The sequence below is a fragment of the Magallana gigas genome, chromosome 7, assembly GCF_963853765.1.
Source record: "Magallana gigas chromosome 7, xbMagGiga1.1, whole genome shotgun sequence".
NCBI classification, from domain to species: domain Eukaryota; kingdom Metazoa; phylum Mollusca; class Bivalvia; order Ostreida; family Ostreidae; genus Magallana; species Magallana gigas.
Genome location: NC_088859.1, coordinates 47,773,210 through 47,799,676, shown reverse-complemented (window position 1 = coordinate 47,799,676; position 26,467 = coordinate 47,773,210). Strand labels below are relative to the sequence as shown.

The window sequence follows — 26,467 nt, the reverse complement described above, 5'->3', positions numbered from 1 at the left end:
GTAGTCTATATATATTTGTGATTGTTTTATGATACATACACAAATGGTTCGAACACAAATTTTTCTATTCCTAGCTGGTTTATCGAAAATGAAAGTAGGTTATTAATTCATTTCTCAAGCAAAAACTTTTCAAGTAAAATTCAATTATAGCTTAAGGACATCATATCACACGTGTTGAAATACCAAAGGTATAAGCAGTTACTATGGTGCAGGCGTTTCGTAGTTTATTGTTGAACCGTCTTAATTTATAAGTGTAAATGTCAGCTTTTACATATTAAAAAAATGGCTTCGACCATCCAGAATCTTTTGGATTGAAAATGCGAAAACTGCTAATAGTGGTAATATTATAAGATATATATAAGTATTTTGGTATGAAATTTTAATTTATGCAATGATAAACCTATTTACATATAAATTCCTTGTGTGTGCAATATTAAATTAATTGCAGAATAAATGTTCAGGCAGTCATACACGTTTTATTTAAATCGTTACTTAAACAATATAATGCACCGTTTGTCTAGTCACTCTAGTGCAAGTAAAAGATTATTTTAAAAATATCGTGCAATACCGTTTGAAGTAGAAATTTGAGGATTAAAGTGAGAAAAAACAAGGAAAAATATTAGAAATTCCGAGACAAAGGAATAGAAAATCGTTATTACAATTAACAAATTTTAAGATAAGGTTGGAATTTTAAACAGTTTTATAATTCTTTTTTTTTCTTTATAATCAGCATTTTTGAAGAAAAGAGCGATTTGTGCCACGAATAGCCTTTTGTGTATCATAAACTTAAACACAAATAACGTGATTTGAGTTTCGAAAACAGTGTTATTTATTATGTATACTTATTTTTAGAAAACCCGATAAGACCGTAATACATGGCAGGTTTAAGAGCTGCATTTGCGTTCAAAAGCCTATAAAATTTATGGCAAGCATTTTTATATTGAAGATTTATACTGCACAATGACTTGTCTCATATTTACTTTGTAGGATAGTGCCTGTAAAGACTCCCGTTGTTAAATACAGTCGTAGTCACAGTGATAAGAACGTCCGGTTTTTTGTCGTTTACAAATGATTGCATGATGATTTACCTTTGTGCAGGTATAGTGTAAAATCATACGTGCTTTTGACAAATGAGAAGTTATAGAACAGCCAATAAGGACTATATTTCCACATCTTTTCTTATAATAATAAACCTGGTATTTCTAGAGCCATAGGAACAGAACGGGACATATAAAGAACTTGGATAAATATTGCTGCAAAATGGGTGAGATTTGAGCATTAGGACATTGATGATATAAATGATATTTACTGAAGCAATATGAGCTGTATTTTCAAAAAAAATATTTTGCTGCAGAAACCTGCTAGTTTGATAAGTCTGCATGTAACTTAAACTTTTATGGTGAGAAAAGTTTGAAAAATTCATTTATTTTTGTCAGAAGAAAGATTTCTCTTATAAGGAATTTTTGAAGCAATTTTTGTACAGGACAACAATAATTCAGTTTTGCTCCAATAAAGGCTTCTTAATGGCTTTTCTCACAAAAATACAGCTTACAGATATTTAAAACCATGATTTTTTTTCATTTTAGAACCTTTTCGTAAAACAAAATTTCAACGTGAAAATTGCAGCTCATATTGCTTTAAATACTTTTGAAATATTGTGCGATTAAATATAAAATTATGTACATTTTTACGTTATTTTCATTTCGTATAATTAAGCAAACCCCGCTTGCATCCCAACAATACGTTATGTGCGTCATAAATGAAATGATTTAAACATTATGTTTCATATTTGATTATTTGCGTTATGACAGACAAAGGTACATGTACTGAAAAATGTAAATTTTGACCACTGAAAACAATTTAAATACTTCTTTTTTTATCTAAAAGTTGACCTGTGCCTCAGAAAAGTTTTTCTTTCCGCCATTTCCTATGACAACGGAAATATTAAGATATAAAAGAAAAACATTAAATTCAAGGCATGCTTCACGCATTTTAATTAATTTCCTAACAACTAACAAGCCGTTAAAACTCGTCTGGAATCAATTGTGAAAAACGTTTTGAAAGAGACACCAAAGAATAAAAAAGAAAATGATACACCTAATATCTTGTCTGGATATTTATTCTCTAAAAACAAAAACTCAAAAACATAATAAGCAAGTAGTTGTTGCACAAGCAATAATGCCTCACGTAACTTAATTGTTTATTTTTCGAAAATTTCCAAATAAAAAGAGCACTTAAGTGAAATTAACGTAAGAAAAAACAAATTACGTGAAATTTATATGAACTATTCAAAAATGAAATAAGTATCAGGTAACAGACTTAAAAGCCTGACTCATGACACTATATTATCTATCAATAGCATATTTCTTTTATAACATGAAAATATTTTTAAAAAAATTATTATTTCCAGAACTTACTAACTTTATACTAAACCTGTTGTACAGATGGTACTCCCTTTAGTGACGAAAATCACATCTACTCAGAAATACCGGATATACCGGAAACAGTTATTCCTACGGAACACCCGATTTACGTAGCCACCAGGGCGGTTTTCAGCAAAGATTCTATTAACGATCTTCCAATACAACACGCATATTCTAGTAGACGAATGGAAAATCTTGATGAAGATGAGTATGGGTACACAACTGGTGTAACTATTCATAATAAACTCAAAAATGACCTGTGTTTAGAAGATACATTCATGGATGCTCTTGAATTTTTTCCTTACAAAAAAGAAAACCACAATCCTATGATCAGCAGGTCTTTCTTCTCTCCTCAAGGTATGGGTATGGATTCGACCAATTAAAACGATATTATAGCTAAATTTTCTCATCTTTATTATTTCTTATTTTAAGTCTAGTTCAATAAAAGGATAAAATTATGCATGTACTAAAAGTTAGAATGAAGCTCGTGATTGCGTGTTATTTTTACGGAATTTATAGCATACCGACTTGAACTTTATTTGCATCACGTGGTTTAAAATAACAGCATTGTCAATAGAATTTGATAAAGATAATAAAAGTAAACATGTATGCACAGGGTCATGCACAGGACATACGAGGCGTCGCGGCTCTAAATAGTAAAAGACATATACATATTTCGAATTCGGAACATTATGTTAAGGTAATGCATCCATCACTATCATGTTTAATATCTAATAGATTGCAGTTTTGATTGCTAAAACCTTAGTGTGGTTTTAAGGAGTTTATTTAACGATAAAGATTCATCTTTAAAATTTTAACAAAAATATTGAATATTAACAAATTTATCCCATCTTGAAGTTAACATTGAAGTCTATGGGAAAATTGCATTTTTAAATAAATCACAGGATGAATGACCATCTTTAAGTCCTCCTTAAAGATAGCTTAAAGGTGTTTAAAGGTAGCTTAAAGACGATCTTTAAGCCACCTTTAAGCTATTTGTGTTGCTTAAAGGTGGCTTAAAGAAAGCGTAAAGATGGCTTAAAGGCAGCTTAAAGACTATCTTTAAGCCACCTTTAAGCCACCTTTAAGGACAACTTATAGGTCCTTAATGTCCAAACTTCTTTAAGCCACCTTTAAGCTACCTTTAAGCCACCTTTAAGCCATTAAAAAAAATTTAATTCAATATTGTGCTTAATTTCCAACAAAATGTATTAACTTTATGAAAGAAAAGGTATTAAAACGGTTTTTGTTCTAGAAAGAAAAATGAAAAAAAAAACACAAAAAAAAACCTGCCACGGCGAGAATTGAACCCGGGACCCTTAGTTTACTAGCATCACCACACTTTTTTTTTTTTATCTTTGCTTCACCACACTTTTTTTTTTTTTATCTTTTATTGATCAATCATACAAATTACACATCAACAATCATCATTATTATCACAGCATTATATATAGTTTGACAGTTTACAATAAAAACTCGTTAAAAAATGAACAATAATACTCCTTCTGTTTCTTTCAGCAGTGGATTGTTTTTCAAAAACTTTTTAAAAAATACTTTTCTGTTGTTGTTCACAATACACATATAATAATAGTTGTAATAGATATAATGTCTTAGCAAATATTTGCAGAAACTTGTCAAATGCACAGTTTTGTTATTTTGCAACATCATAAGCTGTCTCCTTCTATAAATTGTGAATCTACATATGGACAGAAAAAAATTAACAAAAAAAGTGTTAACATTTTTCATAACATTTGGAAAAGCAGTGATGAATATCTCATCGATATCTAAGACATTGTATACACTATTTTCACAATCTTTCAATAATGACTCTAAATGGAATATCATAAAATTACTTTTAAAATCTTGTATTTCTTTGCATTTTACAAACATGTGAAGTAAATCTTCACTTTCTGATAAACACAGTGGACATCTGTTGGAATCTGATTTACCAATTTTGTACAATTTCTCATACGTAAAAATTGCATTATGAAAAACTTTAAAATCAAGCTCCACAACATCAGGAGGCTTTCCACTTTCTTTAAGTACAATCCATCTATTATCAAGCATCTTTGTATCGTTTGTTCTAAGTTTTTCTAACCAATATTCATTTGACTTTGGAGGATTAAACAATTTTTGAATCAACAATCTATAAAAGACTTTTACAGTGCATGAAGAAAAAACATAATTAGTATTTTCAACACAAAGTAAAAAAGTAGGTAACCATACTTCTTTCCTATAATCATTGTTTTGAACAACACTTTTCCATTCTTCTGGAATAATAGATAATAATGTTTTATAATCTTCTTTGATATGTTTTGCATTAACTTCAGAATCACATTCATGTATCATTTCTACAATAAAAGATGCAGGTAAAAATCCAGGTATCACTTCATAAGAAATGTCTCTGATATGTGTGATCCCCGCTTTTATAAAATGTTTCCATAACAATGTCTTGTTTTGATTGACAATTTTTGGATTAAAAAACAAACAGTAATTAAACACATCATTTAAACGTTCATTGTATTCAATATTGTCCTTCACAGCATACCAAGCACTAAACATTTCTTTATAAAAACAAGGTAAACATTGTAAATCTTTTTTGTTCAACTGTAGAAGAAACATTTCAACCCCTCCTTTCAAATCACAAATTCTTGATAAAAAATAACTAAAAGTGTATTTCCATACAAACTCTTTTCTTGTGCAAAAATATTTTGCTAAAAATTTTAGTCGAAAAGAAAGCATTTTCAAATAGATATCATCCATTTTTAAACCACCATTTTCTTTTTCTCCGACAATTGTCTTATATGACACTAAGTGTGTACCATAATTCCATAAAAAATTAATACATTCTTTCTGAATTGTAGTTCTAGCCCAAAATGGAATACAAATTACAGACAATGAATACCATAGTTTAGACATAAATAATGTATTTATAACACTAACTCTTCCATGTATTGTTAACAATCTTTGTCTCCACAAATTAAGAACTTGTTTGATATTTTGAACTTTGCTTCTCCAATTCAAATTTTCACATTCTAAAAAGTTTTTACCAAAATAAACTCCAAGAATTTTCATGACATTTGTTTCTGTAATATTGATAAGTTGTTTATCATTTGATAACAATTGCCCTGTTCCAATACACATAATTTCAGATTTTTGTACATTAATTTTGGCACCAGATGCTTTTCCATATAATTCAAAAACATTCAATATTTGAAAAATAGATTTTTTATCAGACACTGTTATCGTTGTATCATCTGCATGCTGAAAAACTAATGCAGTTTTATCACACATAGGAATATCTATTCCTTTAATAAATTGGTTACATTTAATTGCACAACTTAAAGGTTCTGAACATAACACATACAACAATGCAGATATTGGACAACCTTGTCTAACAGAGTTTCTAATTGGAAAATATTTTGTTAAATGTCCATTGCTTTTTACACTGCTATAAATATCTGTATAAAATATTTTTACCCATTTTCTAAAATAATCTCCAAAACCATATGCTTGTAACACATCTAGTAAATATTCATGACTTACTCTATCAAACGCTTTCTCTTGATCAATTTTTACAATATAACCTTCCACTTGATCCATTTCAACCATTTCTATTATATCTCTAATACTTACTAAAGTATCAGCTATATCTTTTCCAACAATACAACATGTTTGATCATTAGAAATTACATTAGGTAACACATGTTTGAGTCTATTTGACATTATTCTTGCTATTATTTTATAATCAACATTTAAAAGACTAATTGGTCGCCAGTTTTTTAACAATCTCTTATCACCTTTTTTCTTGTATAATAATGTAATGACACCCATCTTCATAGAATGTGACAATGTTTCTTGATTTTCAATTTCTAAAAATAGTCTGTACAATATGTTTTTTAAATGGGGTAAAAATTTTCTATAAAATTCAACAGTCAGCCCATCAGGACCAGGACTTTTATTGCTGGCCATTTCTTTCACAGCTTGTTGTATTTCATTAACATCTATACATTTATCACATGATGCGGCATCATTGTCATCAATCTTTGTATTAATCAATGATAACAACCGGTTTTTACTATCATAATCAATTGTTACACATGAATATAATTTAGAATAAAAGTCATACTGCAGATTTAATATAGAATCTGCATTTTCTGTAACTCCACCATTCTCATCCACCAACTCTTTTATAGTATTCGACTCTTTTCTACTCTTTTCTAAATTCAAAAAATATTTCGTACACTTATCCGATTCATTAGCCCATTGTGCTTTAGATCTTAGTATAGCTCCTCTACATTTTTCATTTTCAAATTCACTAAGATCTGTTTTAAGCTTTTCAAAATTTTCAATGTTTATACTTTCACCATCAGCTATTCTTTCTGACAATCTTTGTAAACTGTTTTGAATTCTATAATATTCTTTATTTCTTTCTCTTGCCCTATTCTGACTATAATTTCTTGAAAATTTTTTGATTTTGTACTTTAAATTATCCCACCACACCAAAATTGATTGCTCAAATAATATACATTGTTTTTCATTTTCAATGAGTTCTTGAACTTTGTTTACGTAATATTCATCATGTAAAAGTAAATTGTTATGTATCCAAACACCTGGACCTCTTTCAGACACATCTGTATTAAAATTCATAACAACCATAGAGTGATCACTCATTGTTGTTTCTACATAAAAAATATTTCTAACATAGGCACATAAAATTCTTGTGATCAAGAAAAAATCAATTCTACTTTGTACAATCATATCTCCTCTTACAACTTTTCTTGAAAAAACTTTTTTCTTTTCATTTCTTTGTCTCCAAACATCAACCAAATTATGTTCAGTCATCATATCTATCAACGCTTTGTAACTATGATCATACTTATGTACAGTTTTTCCATTTCTATCTATGTCTGCGAGAGTATTGTTAAAATCTCCCATAATAATTAAACTTGTAGAACGTGGCATTATTTCAATAATATTTTTAAAAAACAATGCTCTTTCTTTTACATCATTTGGTGCATATACATTTATAATGTCATATTTGGTGTCATTTTCTTTGTATGTTATATGTACATATCTACCATCAAACCCATTTATATTTTCAACTTTTGTTTTGATACTATTCTTCACTAAAAATGCTACACCTTTAGATGACACGTTTGTGCTATCATAATATATATCACCGTTCCATATATGTTTATAATTTTCAATAAAATTGTCTTTCCAGTGGGTTTCCTGTAAAGCTACAATGTCATAGTTTCTATCTTCAAATAAATTAAATACCATTTTCATTTTATCAACATTGCACAAACCGTTACAATTCCACGAGGTTATAAAAACCATTGTGAAAATAAAGTAAGTACTTAGTATTCCTTTCATTTTATTTGTTCTTCTTTGCTTTTCCTTTGTTTTTCTCTTTACCTTTTCTCTTCTTTGTGTTTTTAACGGTAACTTCCGTGTCGAGGTCTGATTCCACGGTTGATGATTCTTTTTCACTTTCGCGTATTTCGGAATCTATAACATCAGGTGGTATTTTCTCGGATTTTGTTTCGTTCGTTTTATCATTATCACTTTTTCCGTTTTGATCACTAGTTTCGGTCTCCTCCGCGTCTTTTTCTTCTATATTTTGTTCTTCTGTGTGCGATTTTTCTTGGTCACCGATCTCTTGATCACCGGTTTCCTGGTCCCCTTCTGGTGCCTCCTCGTCACCGACACTGTGTACATCCATGTCATCCTCGTTATTCACCTCATGGTCCCATTCATCGATTTCGCCTTCGTCTCCGTGTTCACTCACCCTGCACGAACATCTGTGTTCCCATTCCTCACACTGTTTACATCTGGTAGATTTACATGCCCTTGCATAGTGTCCTTGTTCTTTGCACTTAAAGCATCGGAATTCTGGACATGCCCTAAAAAGGTGTTCACTAGAATAACACAGCGAACACACTTTTAATTGTCCGTTGTGAATACATCGATAGTAATCTTTTTGAAACTTTAATGTGTAAGGAAACGAGGTCATATGTTCTGGTAGTCTGACTTTTGCATATCGTGTGCCGTCGGCTATCGTAGTACCTGGATAAAACCTTCTGTTGATTGGTGACAATAGTTCAACACCCATTGATTTTAACGTTGCTTCGATTTCATTGTCATCGATGTATGCAGGGAGGTGCATAAAACTAACCACTAACGAGCTTGGTACAACTTCATTACACTCGAAAGTGTTGTCACCTATTTTTATCCCTTCAAGGAGGTACTGTATGGGGGCTTTTCCGTCTAATGTTATTTCGTACAGATTCCCAGATTTCGGTACACATGCTAATAAACTACCAATTCCACAGGTCTCGTGAATAAATGTGATGATTTTCTCAGCTTTGACAAAGGAATTGTCCTTGACATTTACGAATAGAGTGTTTTCTCGACAGTATTTTCTGCCGGCAAACAAATTCTTTGATCCGCCAAAATGGCGACCACCTGACGTGGCAGCCATTCACACTTGATTTACTATTTACACTGTCTTTTTTCAGCACAATATATACAAAATAAGCAAAACAAACAAATGTATATACATAGAGTCTTCTCGTGGAAGACAAAGTTAATTGGTTCACTATAAACAATAGACGCTGTTGGTTGTATTCGAACAGTCAAAATACACCTTGCTCACCTGTCCATTAGCAAACCGCTGCTTCACCACACTTCCTCTGCGCCACGGCAACTTACATATATATGAGTGTTTTTATATCCTATATATCAGTGGATATTGAATCACTGTATTGAATGTAATTACTTGAAAAGATTTGACAAACCATTCAGTTTGTAACAATCAATTATATCTAATTTATAAATTACATGCATGCATGTATTTAGAATGAAATACGGAACTTGGTCTTCAGTGAACAAAAATATATTATACCTAAATGGAAACCGTTAGGTTCACTATAGTAGGCTTTCTTAGTTAATAAATTTAAACCGAGTAGATATACGTTCATCTAATTTATAGCTATAAAAATGTAAGAAAGAAAATGAAATCATTTCTTTTATTAAATGCATTGATACTAATAGGGTATTTGTTCAATTTCCCGCAATTTCCCGGTTTTCATGATCGCGGCGCCGTTCCAATATGTTTAAATATTTACATGTAATTGTATGTACATGATTTTTAAACTATCAATTCTATAACAAACAAAATTACCAATTACCGGTGACGTATTTACTGCATGTGGCAATTGCAAATGACTTGTACATACAATTGTATGATGTGCCAGGCCGGGTATATTTGACATATTTACCCTTATACATATATTTAAATAATCAACCCCTATTTATGATCACCGGTACATTAATTAATTAGCCTCAAGATTTTACTCTTACATACATGTATCGTTAATTTGTAGACGTAACATATTTGAAACCCAGAGCTAGGAAATAATATTTGAAAATGAATTACAAATGTAAATTAACTTTTATTCACTAGACTTATCGTATACTCGTACATACTAAGATTCAACGCCTTAAGAAACCCTGACGTGCACCTGGGCACACGACACACATGTTGTGTATATCTTGTATATTCTGTGTTAGTTCCAGAGGTTTTCTTAAGTTGGACAAACAATAGACTTTAATTAGATATACACAAACATGCACCTGGGCACACGACACAACTGTTGTGTATATCTTGTATATTCTGTGTTAGTTCCAGGGGTTTTCTTAAGTTGGACAAACAATAGACTCTAATTAGATATACACAAACGAACAAAACTATGTCTAGACAAACAAAGCAGTAATATCCTGCCCGATATAACAAAGGCAGTTGAGAGTCTTTTCATCTTTAACATGTATCTAGCAGATCTAGAGTTAGAAATAATGAAAATTGAAAAAAAAAATACAAACCTTAAACCGATTATCAAACTAAATCATGCATTTTTGGTTCATTATCTTTATTTTGTTTAATAACCGGATGAACTGAGAGAGAGAGAGAGAGAGAGAGAGAGAGAGAGAGAGAGAGAGAGAGAGAGAGAGAGAGAGAGAGAGAGAGAGAGAGAGAGAGAGAGAGAGAGAGAGAGAGAGAATTTTTTTCACCGATTAATTTATAATAGGAAACAAACATACTTTAATTAGTTTTATGCACATATTAAGATACAGAGACTGCGCTCATCCCTACAATAATTTTGAAACCCCCAAAAAATTATAAAGAATTTTATAACGGCAATCTGTGTCCATCGGAGCTGTGCTGATGATAGCGATCTGTGTTTAATATAAATTTAGAGTACCATAGATGCATATGAGAAATTATCAGAATAGCCAAGAACACTTTTAGTTAAGATTTAAATTTTTTTCTCGTAGAATCTTATATTGTTTAAATGGTTTGACCAAGTACCAGACATAATTGTTATGTAGTGAGGTAAAAGTTTCTCTACTGCAATCGTTGAAGAGAGAATTGGCTTGATTTCACATGTTTATCTCAATATACGGTGGATATCACTCATGGAATAAATTTTTGATATTCCACTGTGTGTTCTTACGCCATGTGACGTCATGGTTAAACATTACGTATGTTGAGGCGGTTGATTGACGTAAAATGAAGAAGTAGAAAAATAATTAATTTTAGTTGTATATGAAACGGCATTTAATATATCACTTTTTTATTTTTTTCAGGAATTGATATGTTCGAAACTGAAATGTAAACGTTTCTTTGTTAAATGTTCAAGAAACTTTTTACATGCGTAAAGTTGTTGACGTTCAAAAAAAATTCTAATTTTGTGTATTAATAATGTATCGATATTTCACAGGTAACTATGGAGGTATGTCTGTTGCAAAGATTAGCGAGGAAATTGACTCTTTTCCGATGGGTGATCAGCTGGATTTGAAGAAGTTCATAACTGTTCAACTGCTTCCAAGTCTTAAATTAGACAATAAGATTACTGAAGTTTTAACTCTTTTTTCCTGTAAAAATAGACATGTTAGAAATCTTTGTATTCAAGAAACAACAGAGATGGTTTTATTTATTGATCACAGACGGTTTTCAAGGAAAGACCTGTTCAATTTGTATGAGACCGGCACGGTCCAGCTATATACTGCCATTGCAGAAACCAAGAAATCTCTCCCAGTGTTCCAACATTTGATTCAACTCGGAATTATGTTTAATTGTTTTATTTATTTAAATGCAATCCAAGCACTTGACGTTTGGATTCCACGAATTCGGCGTGTAATGGATATAATACAATCAAAAAGTAAACGAATGTTAGAAAGAAATGACCCAGATGTTGAAGTATTTGTAAAAACAGCACAATGTATATTTGGTCTAGAAAATGTAGACTTGGATGACAGTTTATTGTTAGGAGAAGATGTGGACGATTTTCTTCCAGAATTCAGTAGGGAGGATGGAAATATCTACATCGAAGGACTTGCTGCTCTTTTTCATACGGGGAATTTGGTAAATATGAAGAACACTTTCTAAAATATAAGTTTAATTCAGGGATGGGGTCATTTACATTCAAAAGTATTTAATTAAATTACCAGTACACGGATTTCCACATGTTATTAATCAAATTACAAATTACTTTGCAAATGTAACTAATTAAATTAACATTTGAGAAAATACATTTATTGAATTTATTGATATGTACAAATTTTGTCAAAAAAATTACCAATGATTGGTCTTTAACACCTACATGTTCACAGTTGCATTTAATGTACGTTCATTAACCGTCGAATATTCATATTCCTTAACTTACACCTACACGTACAATGTTTGAATTATATCATATCCGCTAAATTCTTTATAAACTCATTGGAAAATACAGGTAAATCATGGGTAGAGAGCAGACTATAATTCTTATCAAAGCACCATTCACACCTGATATCGAGCATACCATCAAAATACTTGGTTCCTAACAAATTTATAAATATTTGATACATCGATATTCATAAATTTGGGAAATTTATTATTTGGTAGAGAATCATTGAAAATGTTTATATTAATCAAAGTCATGAAGTACTGACGGAAGTTGATTTTATCGATTATTATTTATTTTAAAATCAATGATATGTTATTTTGCGTGGCAAGTAGTTTCCTATATGTATTTGAATTACGCATATTTTTTATAATATGAATTCTTTCACAGCAATTTCGTGAAAACCCAATATGAATCATATCGTGTAAAAAAAACCAAAAAATTATTCATCAAACTAGGTATCAGTAATCAAAATAGTTATGAGAAAGTGTATGGACCCAAGCAAAATTGAACTCTAGTCTTGTTCAACCAGACGCTCAGCTGTATCGGTTAATCTCCGACAAGCAAGAGAGACTATCTGCTTGTCGGATATTTACGGAGACAGCCGAGCGTCTGGTTGAACGAGAATATATTGAACTCTGGCGTAGGAATACATAAAATGTACGACTTCAAAAAATATCTTAATTATCCGTACCATTTAAACTCTGACTTTTTAAAGGTATCTATAAATAAGTTTCTTTGAAAAATAAATGCTAAAGAACTCATTTCATCGAATTTATCGATTAAAACTGTATGTTGTCAGCGGTGTGTTGATTTGTGCTCAGGTCCAAACACTGTTTCACTTTCGGTTTGTCCGAGTAACTGCATAGGAGAGCTACCCAAAGATGCATGTATACATGTATATGGTTAAAAAATGTTTTTAGTTAAATCCATTTAAGGGTCTACCACACTCTTGAAAAAATGTTCTGCATACAAGCTCGTTCTTCTAAATTATTTAATGATATGGAAATGCATATTGAAAATGACAGAAAAAAAATAAATTTTGGGGAAAAAGATTGAACCTTTAAAATTTTACTGCTATTCAGGAAAATAAAAGTCCTACAGTATTCGAACTCAAGACCTGCGGATCGGTAGGTCGAATCTAGACCCATTGCGCCACAGAGTTAGACACCAAATTTTGGCGATATAAACTGTTTCACAATGCGTTAAAATCGCCACTTGTGACGTACTGTCATAAAAAGTAGAAGTCACAAGTTGTCGAGGATCATTAAGGTGGCTCTATACACCACTTTTTGATGACGCAGTAAGCAAAAAAGTAAATCTGGAAGCATGTATTTCCGGTACTGGCTGATTTCAACTGAGGCGAATTGTATGGTGACCGCTCTTTTGAAAAAAAAATGGTTAAATAGATTTAATTTGATAATTGGAAAATTCATTATTTACATGTAAGGTAGAATGGGACACTTTTATGTATCGTATTATTTATCGAAATAAAAAAGAATATCAACTATAATTTTATAAATAGATTCTTTCCCATCAGTGTTATCTTTCAGCGTGGCGCAGTGTGTCAGAGGGTCCACTACGGACCTGTGTAAGTCATGAGTTCGAATCCAGCTGGGGATTTTAAAATGTTTACCTTTCCAAAGTTTTCTAAAACGTATTTTTTGGTTAAATATTGTAAAAGAAAATTCTAAACCGATAAAATTATTTCAACTATAATGTACTTTAATCCACATTTAAATCCACAGATGTTCCATACCACCTAAAGGGGATGGGAGGGTGGCTTTGAATTTCTCTCAGATTGGGATGCATGAAATCCTACAAGTTAATTTTCCCCTTTATTTATTTTGACTGAGTTTTGCATTAAGCGCATATATTTACTTATATAGACCAATAATGAAATATTTATGTATTTATCATTCCAATACAATATTTAATTTTCTTCAACTCAGAAATTGAAAAGTCCCCAAGGTGTTTGGGCCTTGGGACTTAGGAACGATAACTCTTACCTGAGGAACTTTCATACCAAATAAAATTTTGAATTTTTGTTTTGGTGGTTATTTGCAATGATTTTCATTCAATGTTTTAAAGTCCCATTTATTAAGATACATTTTCAACATCAAGCAGCTTTTTTAGATGATTTGTCAACACAGTAAGATATAAAAAAAATTGCAATAATAACATTTTTGAATGTTATGAAGAAGTGTTATATTTTTTATGTATGTGTCTGAATGACATATCCATCATATGGCCAAAAGTTCTTTCAATTTGTTAATAGTTAACTTTTTAAATTATATTTTACAAACACACGAAAAAACGTTTAAAAATTCTTTTTAAAAACCTATATATAGTATCACTATCATCATTTTTATACTTGATAAGTATATGTTTTGTGGTCTTCTATTGAAAATTGGGAAAAAAACTGTGGGTGTATAGAGCCAACCTAACTACTCTTAACTTGATCTTGTATCTTTTGTATTATACTACCTTACATGTACATGTATGTACTTGGAAGTGTGGGGGACAATGGATAGTTGACAGCTTTCTTATTTCTCTGTACACTAGTGTGTAATTGAAAGTAACTGACAAGTAATTTGAATCGCATGTCTTTTTTTTGGAAACATGACTATATACATGTGTGTATAAATGTAAAGAAAAAATATGTGCATTTGCGTGTCTAGAAACATTAAAGACAAACTTTCATCAACTTCGATATCTCGAACCCTCGGATATCTTGAAGTGTTTACTCAGTCCCACCAAGTTCGAGATACCAAAGTTTAACTGTAATTAAAGACGGCGGACCCAATTCACTTCTACAATAGAGATTTTTATGAACATTTTACATGAGTTAGAGTTACTAAGGATATATCAAAATCAATCAAAAAATAACATGAAAATCGAATTAGATTTTTATTTAGTAGGGACCAATACAAAAATTGTGTGTATTGCTTTTCTTTTTTAATTGAACATGATGGAGAAAAGCTTTCTTGTAAGAGAAAAAATAATTTTAAAAAAATCTGCGATAGATTTTCTATTACAATTGAAATATGATACTTAAATGATAAATTTGAATTAATATCATTTAAATAATGACCATCTCATCAAATTGCAATATGACGTTATTTTTCGTCAATTGTTCATAAAAAGTACTGCGCAAAGTCTAAGAAAGGCTTTGTACATCAATTCGAAGTTGATTTATGAAAGCAAAGAATTATTAGAGTTTTATATACATTTTTTGCAATAAAATACTTCAAAACTTAAGCACAGGGACGGTTTTATTATATACTCTTCCAAAAAAGAAACGCAACATGTATTATTTTACAAGTTTTTGTCAGATAGAAAAATAAATTTAAAATACTTCATACATTGCGTGAACAGTTCAATAATTTTCTTAATGATAGTCGTTGTGTTAGTTGTAATCATTAAAAAAACAAAATTCAAAACAAAAGGTTTAACGAATGTTTATTTGCACAATTACATCAGTGTCTTGTGTGGCCACCGTTTGCTTGCAAAACTGTTGTAACTCGTCTCCGCATTGATTTAATCAAACGTTGAATTTGGACCTAGGGTATTCTTTGCCATTCCTCGTGTAGTGCCTGCTGTAATTGCAGAAGAGTTTGCGGGGCTGGTTGACGCATGCGCACACGTTTATCCAACTGATCCCAGAGGTGTTCAATGGGATTCAAATACGGGGATCTTGATGGCCAGTGTAACACAGTGACGTTGTGGTCAGCAAGAAAGTCGACAGCAGCACCACGTGCTGTGTGCGGTCTGGCGTTGTCGTGCTGAAAAACCTCTCTCTGCGTGTTGATGACTGGAAGAAGGTGAGGCTGGAGGATCTCGTCGCGATACCTTTGCGCCGTTAAATTGCCAGGAACAAGAACCAGTGGCATCCATTGATTGTAAGAAATAGCGCCCCACATCATAACACTGCCCCCACCGAATTTGTCAACTTCTACCACACAGTTGTTTGCAAAACGTTCATATTTTCGCCTGTAAACACGCACTCTGCCATCTCGGTGCGGTAGCATAAATCTGCTTTCACCACTGAACCAGATTCTTCTCCAATTCCTTAGAGTCCAGTTTCTAACTGTGTTGCACCATCCGACCCATGCACGCCGATGTTGTCTCCCCAAGATAGGACCAAAATAGTGTCGTCTGGCTCGCAGTCAAACTTCTCGCAGGCGATTGTGCACTGTTTGTGCGGTTATTCTGCGAATGCCAGGTATTCTTGAAGCAGTCTGTGTTGCTGTAACTGACCTGTTGCGTAGATGGAGAATACGTAAATAGCGATCCTGTTGCGCAGTTGTAATACGCGGACGACCAGTTCGTGGCCTATCATTTGACGTCCCAGCCTGTAAATATCTCTGCCAAAGACGAGAGATTGTACTCCTGTGAACATTATAATGCTGAGCAACAACGTATTGTGACTCCCCAGCTTCGAGACGCCCTATTGCGATCATGCGCGAAACAATGTCTAATCTAGGCAAACGTAAACATCGTCCTACAGCTAACAAGGCCAAACATTTAATTCATGCGTTAGTCTTATTTTGTTAACACACATCACACATAAAAATTAACAAAAATTTAGGCATGCAAAGCGCTTTCCACTTTCTTGAAACACCAATCAAACAATGTTCCTATTTTTGATTTCGCAACAGTTACGGTTGATCGCACATCAGATTTTGCATTTTAAATTCATCCCTGGTAATATGGAAACCTAAGCATTTCATTACAAAACTTGCTTTTAGTTATTTTATATGCAAAAATTTCTTTTGCAAAAATGATACTAAATGTTGCGTTTCTTTTTTGGGAGAGAATATTTTTTTCGATACGAGTATTGACGCGGAACAGAATGTAAATAATTTGTTCACTGGCTCAAACTCTGTTAAATAATCTATGTATATGCTTGTAAATATCAGGAGCTTAAGTATAGACTCACTACAAACTTTTACATCCCCCAACAAAATTTGTGCATGCTTAATAATTTTGAAAAGCTTATTTCAGCATGTTAAATAATAGACAGGTCGCCTACTACATGCAACATTATAGTGAGTATTGATGACGTTGAACAGCTATATATTCATTAGCGATGTTTTATTGAGTTTTAGTGATTGTGACGTAATGTTGAGAATTCGATGTTCGTAACAATCATTCCTTTAGGTACGCGATATATCTGCACAAATTTAATTACGTTCGTTGTTTTTAAATAACAATTACATGTAATTAAAAATTTGGTAAATTGCACATTACTTTGAATGACATCCTTCGTAATTTATTACACTCAGTAACCATTACAAATTACTATTACCCCATACCTGGTTTAATTTTTCCAAATAATTATCTACATATTTCACTGTTAGTAATTTAGTTTTTAAACATTGTTTTTCTCCATTGAAAAAGGCCAAAAACTCTTTTATCATTTTAACTTTTATCACCCTCTTAATTTCTAGACACAGTACGAAATCAAATTACTATAGCATTCATAAATCTTTACATGATAATACAAGGTTTTGACGGTAATGTGTTATACGTAAGACTAATTTTTAAACATATTGTATTGATATTATAATAGATACTGAGACAGCAATCGAAGTTGATCGCCGGCGTACAGAAACTAGTGGGGTTGTCTTCGTTTATGAATGGATCAAATGACGAAGGATTGGTAAAGTGGTTTAATCGCCTGCTTGGGCAGTTCGTGATCCGTACACTACAGCAAGAGCACCCTGATGGTAAGTTTTATCTAAAATAAAGGTGTGATTGTAAACATTAATTTATCTGACAAATGCAATTCTACATGCACTCTATCAATCTTTTTTATTAACTTGATCGATGTATAAATTTCAGATTGCATATTAAGGTTTACGTTATATAAAAGTTACATACCTGGTGTGTGTGTGTGTATATATATATATATATATATATATATATATATATATATATATATATATATATATATATATATATATATATATATATATATATATATATATGTCATATACAGGTGGAATACACATTGCATAGATACACACATATATAATAAGAACAAACATTGCAATAACTTTCAAATTGACATATACCTGCCCATAGTGAATGATATATATATATATATATATATATATATATATATATATATATATATATATATATATATATATATATATAAAGCACGGAATAGAATCAACAACACTAGGCATTTTTAAGTGTCGGATCTAATTTATAGATACTAAGCCAGTAAACTGAATATAAAAAGCACTAAAAATTGCTTACGACAAGAATAGAAATTGTCAAATTTTCGGGACAACCAGTCCCTTCTTCAGGACCAAAAAAAAATAAATTGCATGCGTAAAAAACAAAGAAAACAAAATTTAAAGCTACTACTAAACTACTTAAGAAACTATATAAAAGAACAGCTACATTATAAACATCTTTCGATCACATTCTTAAAGAAGGTTTTGATACTTCCGCCGATCGCTCTAAGTAATCAATCGACTGCCAACTTCACGCCTGATTAAGTTAATTAGCTAATTAAATTGACGTCCGAGTTAATAAATGAAAATTTGAACCCCTGTTGTTAACTCGTACGCCACCTATGATTTAGACTCGAATTTTTTATGAAAAAGAGATTTAAATAAAGAAGATGGAGGAATAAGATGGCGCAAATGCCCATTCGGTTTAGTAGTGAAATACAATTTTGAATTTATTTTTCCCCAATTAAATCTATTCAAAGATATTATAATACAACTTTGCAAAAGCAAAATCTCTAACTATAGTCAGTTTTTAATATATTTAACAAAAAATAAGAAAACAAATTATGTCGAAAATTTTGGTGGTATCGAACCCGTAACATAAAAACCCTAGATATATAAGGTTAGCTTATGCCAGGTACTCTAACCACTGAGCCATTTCAGACACAACAAAGTGGGCTTTTTAAATATTATGTGTGACTAAGGCCACGAACTACCGGACATGTGTTTTTTTTCAAAACGTTCAATTGTTGGGATACAAAATGATATTTTTTTAGTATAGTAGGTCATCTCTCCACGTTTTTGTTGATTGAAATCGGATTGTTTTCCAATAGACCTTAATTAGACTATGAGAAAAATATGGAGCACAGACCCACTCTATAAAAGAAAATCCCTTGAAGTTCTAAAAAATGATAGCATTTGTAGGTTTTGATACTTATACGCCTGTTTGAGTCAACATATTCCAAGTATTGAACATACCTTAAGGATAGAAATCAATGATTTGCTAAATATATATTGTTTTAAATGATTTTTTAAAAAACCCATCAGATTTATTGATACTTTAATTTTTCAGTAGCCTGTCCGACTGCGTATGGGCATTTTACACGCCTTATCCACCCATCTTCTTTTTTAAAATTAAAATTAAGAAATTATAAAAAAAAAAGAGTGATTTACAAATGAAAGGTAGTAAAGGAAACTAATAACCGAAAGTGGCGCAGTTGACAGATTTGATGAAATTACTATGTGGGTGTCAGGTGATGTATGGCTATGAGACGTTCATTTTAGCGAAGTCCATTTGTTTGTTCATGCCATCAGGTCTGAATGATTTGAGTCTGTGCATCCAGAATTTTTCCTTGCTTTTCCTCTCCGCGTCTGTCCAATGAGGATTATGGTTAAAAACCAATACTGTCATGTCTTCCCATTTGTGACCACTTGTATCAAAATGTTCTCTGACGGGCTCCTTGACTTTCTTGGTCTTTATGTTAGAGCGGTGGTCGTTGATCCTTCTGTGGAGGTCAACCGTTTCACCAATGTATTGTTTAGAGCAGACTTTGCAACTGATGAGATAGATGCAGTTGTCTGTGCGGCAAGAAGTGTTGTCAAATATCTTGTAGGTGCGACCCGTGATGGGGCTTTTAAAACTGTCCGCGTTGGTGCTGTGTTTGCACAACAGGCATCTGGTATCGGAACATGTTTTAAAACCACCATTTGGCAACGGGTTGTCCAATCTTGCCCTCACTACCATGTCCTTTAAGTTCCTCGGGCGTTAAAACACAGCCATTGGTGGATCCTTGAAAAGACCAGCCATTCTTTCGTTAGTGTAAAGAATGGGCAGATTATTTCTAAGGATGCTGTTGAGGTTCTTAAGGGCGGGGTGATATGTAGTGACAAGTAGAACCCTGCTTTTGTCTGTTTTTTCTTTGTATTGTAAAAGGGTTTTCCTGTCATTTGTAGTAATCTCATCAATTGCAGATTGAACTGTGTGGGCTTTATAGCCTCGATTACACAGATGGGATTTTAATATTCTGCTCTGTTCTTCAAAGATTTCATTAGAAGAACTGATTCGGGTTGTTAATCCTTTAGGAATTCCTCTAAAAGTATGGGGAGGGTGGCAACTCGATGGCTTGAGGTAAAGATGAGAATCAGTGGGTTTGGTATGGAGACTGAATTTTATTTCACCATCTTTCAAGGTGGATGTAGTATCCAAAAATACATTTTTGGAACTAGATATGTCCACTGTGAATTAAATCGAATTGTGGAAGGAGTTGGCAAATGTGATGAAGTCATTTAGGTAGTCTCGGTTTTCGACCCATTTCATCTCAATATCATCAATGAACCGCAACCAGCTCAAAGGTTTGAAAGGAGCTCTGAGAAGATGGTTGCGTTCCAATCTTCCCGTAAATATATTGGCGTAAGAGGGAGCCATTTTGGTGCCCATAGCTGTACCACTTATTTGTATGTAATGTTCGCCATTAAACATGAAATTGTTCAGCTTGAGAACATTTATTTTGGATAACCTTTGTCTTAAAAATTAAACATCTTTCGGCTTTTTAGTTTTTATTGAAATTAAATTTATTTTCATGGCTTTTAAACAAAACAACACCTTTAAACTTCTGAAAAAACAAAATAAGAAATGTATCAAAACCAAACACAGAATATCAAATTTAGAAACGTATATCAACTGTGACATTATACCAAAAGGCTTCCAGATAAATGTCACTCCCAACTTAGGGTTAGTTTCTAAAAACTTCCAAAAAACGCTGGGACTTCATATTAAGAAGATGCTCCAACGAATTAATGTCTGTCTGTCTGTCGTGGGATAACCACAGACTTCGTCAACTGGAGAAAGATGTAGTTTCACTGGGGTCTTCTCTTAATAAATCCACTTCCCATGCAGATTTTGTTGAAGCAAAAAGAATTATTACAACATTCAATACAACCCTATCTAATGACCTCAACAATACCCAAAACAGGAAGTTCCTTCGAGACGGTGTTCCAGCAACAATCAGAACTAGGTCTAATATGTTGTCATCTCGTCCTTCTGCTAAAAAAACGGCACTCTAGACGCTTCAAGCACAAGAAGCAAACAAGTGAAGACGAGTCCTTGGCCGATACCAACACCTGCCCAGTTCTGAATACATCTAAGGTTCCTCTCACAGACGTTGAGACATCGCTTCTATCTAAAGGTCTCAATTTCTGTCCAACACCGCATGAGGTCGATGAGAAAAAGGTTAGAGAGGACACCAGAGCATTTTTGCCGAAGGCTAAGATTAAAGGAACACTTCTCGCGAAAAGACTCCAGCAATGATCACACAGACGAACCTCCTCCACCCTTGCACAACTTAGAGGAACATAAGTTGTACCGACCCAAAAGTACTTGGGAACCGGCACCGGGCAAATGTGGAGCACTTGAGTCTTACATTGATGCCGTTGAGTCAGACATTGAGAAGCTCCTGACCAACCAAAAAATCGTCCCTGACAATCTGACGAAAGAAGAAAGATCTGCTCTACAAAGGTTGAAAAACAGGGACGACATAGTCATAAAGAAAGCAGACAAAGGATCCACAGGGGTTGTCCTAGACAAACAAGCCAAGCGTATTTAGCTGAAGCGAACAGACAACTGACAGACGATCGTTTCTACAAGAAACTAGACTCTGATCCAACCGAAGAGTTTTCAGCTCTCATCACTAACACCCTGGACAAAATGTATGAAAATGATGAGATTTGTGTTAATGTTTATGAAACGCTTCGCCCAACCAACTGTAGACCGAGTGAATTTTATCTGCTTCCAAAAATCTACAAGGAAGGAATGCCTGGGCGCCCTATAGTCAGTGCCATCGGCCACCCCACGGAGAAAATATCTGAATTGATAGATTTACATCTCCGTCCACACGTAGAAGATGTGCCATCATACCTCAAGGACACTACAGATTACCTGAATAAGACACCTTCCTCTGGCCTGCCAGACCATACTCTTCTCGTTACAATGGACGTCACGTCCTTGTACACGAATATTCCTCACGATGAAGGTATCGAGGCCTGCAGGGAGGTATGGGACAGTAGAACGATTCAGCAGCCGTCAACCGAATCTCTACTTAAGCTCCTTGAACATGTTCTCAAGCTAAACAATTTCATGTTTAATGGCGAACATTACATACAAATAAGTGGTACAGCTATGGGCACCAAAATGGCTCCCTCTTACGCCAATATATTTATGGGAAGATTGGAACGCAACCATCTTCTCAGAGCTCCTTTCAAACCTTTGAGCTGGTTGCGGTTCATTGATGATATTGAGATGAAATGGGTCGAAAACCGAGACTGCCTAAATGACTTCATCACCTTTGCCAACTCCTTCCACAATTCGATTTAATTCACAGTGGACTAATCTAGTTCCAAAAATGTATTTTTGGATACTACATCCATCTTGGAAGATGGTGGAATAAAATTCAGTCTCCATACCAAACCCACTGATTCTCACCTCTACCTCAAGCCATCGAGTTGCCACCCTCCCCATACTTTTAGAGGAATTCCTAAAGGATTAACAACCCGAATCAGTTCTTCTAATGAAATCTTTGAAGAACAGAGCAGAATATTAAAATCCCATCTGTGTAATCGAGGCTATAAAGCCCACACAGTTCAATCTGCAATTGATGAGATTACTACAAATGACAGGAAAACCCTTTTACAATACAAAGAAAAAACAGTTCTACTTGTCACTACATATCACCCCGCCCTTAAGAACCTCAACAGCATCCTTAGAAATAATCTGCCCATTCTTTACACTAACGAAAGAATGGCTGGTCTTTTCAAGGATCCACCAATGGCTGCGTTTAAACGCCCGAGGAACTTAAAGGACATGGTAGTGAGGGCAAGATTGGACAACCCGTTGCCAAATGGTGGTTTTAAAACATGTTCCGATACCAGATGCCCGTTGTGCAAACACAGCACCAACGCGGACAGTTTTAAAAGCCCCATCACGGGTCGCACCTACAAGATATTTGGCAACACTTCTTGCCGCACAGACAACTGCATCTATCTCATCAGTTGCAAAGTCTGCTCTAAGCAATACGTTGGTGAAACAGATGACCTCCGCAGAAGGATCAACAACCATCGCTCTACCATAAAGACCAAAAAAGTCAAGGAGCCCGTCGGAGAACATTTCAATACAAGTGGCCACAAATGGGAAGACATGACAGTATTGGTTATTGACCATAATCCTCATTGGACAGACGCGGAGAGGAAGAGCAAGGAAAAGTTCTGGATGCACAGGCTCAAATCATTCAGACCTGATGGCATGAACAAACAAATGGACTTCACTAAAATGAACGTCTCATAGCCATACATCACCTGACACCCACATAGTAATTTCATAAAATCTGTCAACTGCGCCTCTTCCATTCATTTATTAGTTTCTTTACTACCTTTTATTTGTAAATCATTTTTTTCTTAATTTTATTTATTTATTTTCCTTTAATTTTATCTCTTTTTAATCAAAAATTCGAGTCTATATCATAAGTGCCGTACGAGTTAACAACGGGGGTTCAAATTTTCATTTATTAACTCGGACTCCAATTTTAATTAGCTAATTAACTTAATCAGACGTGAAGTTGGCAGTCGATTGGTTACTTTATAGCGATCGGTGAAAGTAGCAACACCTTCTTTAAGAATGTGAACAAATGTTTATAATGTAGCTGTTCTTTTTTTATAGATTTTTAAGTAGTTAAGTAGTAGCTTTAGATTTTGTTTTCTTTGTTTTGTACTCATGTAATTTATTTTGTGGTCCTGAAGAAGGGACTGGTTGTCCCGAAAATTTGACAATTTCTATTGTTTGTGTCGTTAGTCATTTTTAGTGCTTTATATTTTCAGTTTACTGGCTTAGTATCTATATATGAGATCCGACACTTAAAAGATGCCTAGTGTTGTTGATTCTATTCAGTGCTTATATATATATATATATATATATATATATATATATATATATATATATATATATATATATATATATATATATATATATATATATATATATATACATATTCACACTTAAATAAATAAAACAGAATGTGACAGTCCAAATTAAATAAATTTATTTAATTTGGACTGTCGCATTCTATTTTATTTATTTAAGTATTTATTTATCTACATATATATATATATATATATATATATATATATATATATATATATATATATATATATATAAAGAGAGAGGGGGGAAGGGAAAGAGAGAGAGAGAGAGTTAGTACCCGGGATTTATAACTTAACCATTTTATTACAGTGAAACAAGATGTACATTACCGATGTGAAGACGAGTTGTTTTCTATATTTAAGAGTGACACTTTTCACTCCGAGGGGCTCGCTTTTTCACATAGCCTATTTTTCCACCACAACGAAAGTATTCGGACCAGATACAGAGCCATAGCGAGGAAAAAAGGTGTATATGGTACAGTGTCGGTAACGGACACTCATTTACAAGGTCTTCTAGAGAAATGTGGTCTTTTTTTAGACCTAACAAATTTGCAATCAAAAAGCACATTAAAACGCAAACAATGTACAATTTGCGATGTAAACGCATCGATTACTTGCTTTTACGAAACATTCCAGTTTGAATCAAAGGATGTTAATATGCATGATAACACCTCAGCGGCAAACCTTTCAGATATTAAAACCAAATATATAAAAGAAAACTTAGAAAATGAGCTTGAGGTTTTGAAAGAGATAGAATCCAAACACTTTCAATCAAATGTGACAAGGCTCCTAGCCTTTAGTCAGTCGCTTCCAAAATTTTACATCAAAGAGAGACTTCCTGGAGACAACTTACAGAGGCGCCTCCTGGAGGCAAGAGAAAAAAGAAAGATAATTCCAATCGTTGATCTGATCAGGATAATAATACAGGCGGTGAAGGCTGTTATATACGTCCACAGACAAGAATGTCTGCTCAGAGATATCACCACGGCTTCCTACGGTTGTACAGTGTCAGATGACGGCTATTTTGTAAAACTAAAAAACTTTGAGATGGCCGCAAGACCTTCTGATTTATCGGATGGTGGTATAATTAGTGGTATCATAGGTAAGAGCTAACCTACTAGTAGAGAATTCAGTAAACTTCATATATTCTGGATACACGTGATTATTTTCTATGTTTTCTTCAACAGATCTTGACTTTAGCGGAGTCCCTGTTCGTTGGGCTGCCCCAGAGAGTCTGCTGGAGGGACATTACAGTATCCACAGCGATGTTTGGTCCTTCAACATCTTAGCAGACGAGATCCTCAACTATGCCGCCTGGCCATACTCCGATATCAGCGACGCAGACATTAATGATATGGTCACCCATGTAATACCATGTTTAGTAATATACCACTTCATGTACCACTTTTGGATGGATTACAAATTTTATTAAATATTAATTATCTACCTTCAGATAGTTTTTACCCATCTTAAACCCCAGGGATTTAACCGACCTCGTCGTGTACAGGGTCTGATTTTAGAGGGACTGGCTACAATTCCTGAACAAAGACTCAAACTGGAGGCCCTCAGAGAAAGATTGATTGAGATCCTGGAAAATATTGACGGAGGAAACAGCTACAGTCTGTATGGTAGGAACGTTGGCGTTAGTGTCATATGTAGAAGATGGTATATGCCGCCTGACTATTGAATTCTGTCAGGTTTTCTTTTTTTTGTCATCAGACACATATTCCAGAGTAGAAGGCTCTCGAACCAAGATATATGATATTCCTCCTCTTACAGAGCGTCAAAAGCAGGCCAACTCGGTGTTTGAAAGGGTAGGTTTAATCTCTTTTTCTCCTTCCTCTCTATTTCTCTCTTTATTTCTCTCTCATGGTATTACATTTCTAATTGATATTAATAGGGAATTCCGGGTTCGATTCAAAAGTACAGAAAGTTCGAAGGTCAGTGGTCGTCTTATTTTTTTTATGAATTGCATATGTAAGAAAAATACATTTTATTAGAAATATGATTATATATTCCAAGCTCTATATAAATTTAAACTTTTCTGATTTAGAAAAAAAGGTATATCCTTCTTTAGACTATGAGTTTTTATCTCTAA

At 33.3% G+C, this 26,467-nt stretch overlaps 1 protein-coding gene across 1 annotated transcript; it reads left to right on the top strand.

Annotated features, from left to right (window-relative positions):
* Nucleotides 1-959: 959 nt before the first annotated feature.
* LOC117684513 (uncharacterized) lies at nucleotides 960-26,467 on the top strand. Its single transcript, XM_066065869.1, has 10 exons — nucleotides 960-1,098; nucleotides 1,207-1,264; nucleotides 2,445-2,780; nucleotides 11,210-11,853; nucleotides 17,730-17,886; nucleotides 24,680-25,471; nucleotides 25,557-25,735; nucleotides 25,823-25,997; nucleotides 26,089-26,309; nucleotides 26,447-26,467. The coding sequence occupies exons 2-10, from the start codon at nucleotides 1,261-1,263 to the stop codon at nucleotides 26,465-26,467; spliced, it is 2,529 nt and encodes an 842-aa protein (XP_065921941.1). The 5' UTR covers nucleotides 960-1,098; nucleotides 1,207-1,260.

Bases quoted from the DNA above. Each gene is read 5' to 3' on its own strand.
- LOC117684513 (XM_066065869.1), top strand. The intron at 25,472-25,556 runs GTAAGAGCTAAC...TTTCTTCAACAG, and splicing joins TATAATTAGTGGTATCATAG to ATCTTGACTTTAGCGGAGTC. The intron at 25,736-25,822 runs GTAATACCATGT...ATCTACCTTCAG, and splicing joins TTAATGATATGGTCACCCAT to ATAGTTTTTACCCATCTTAA.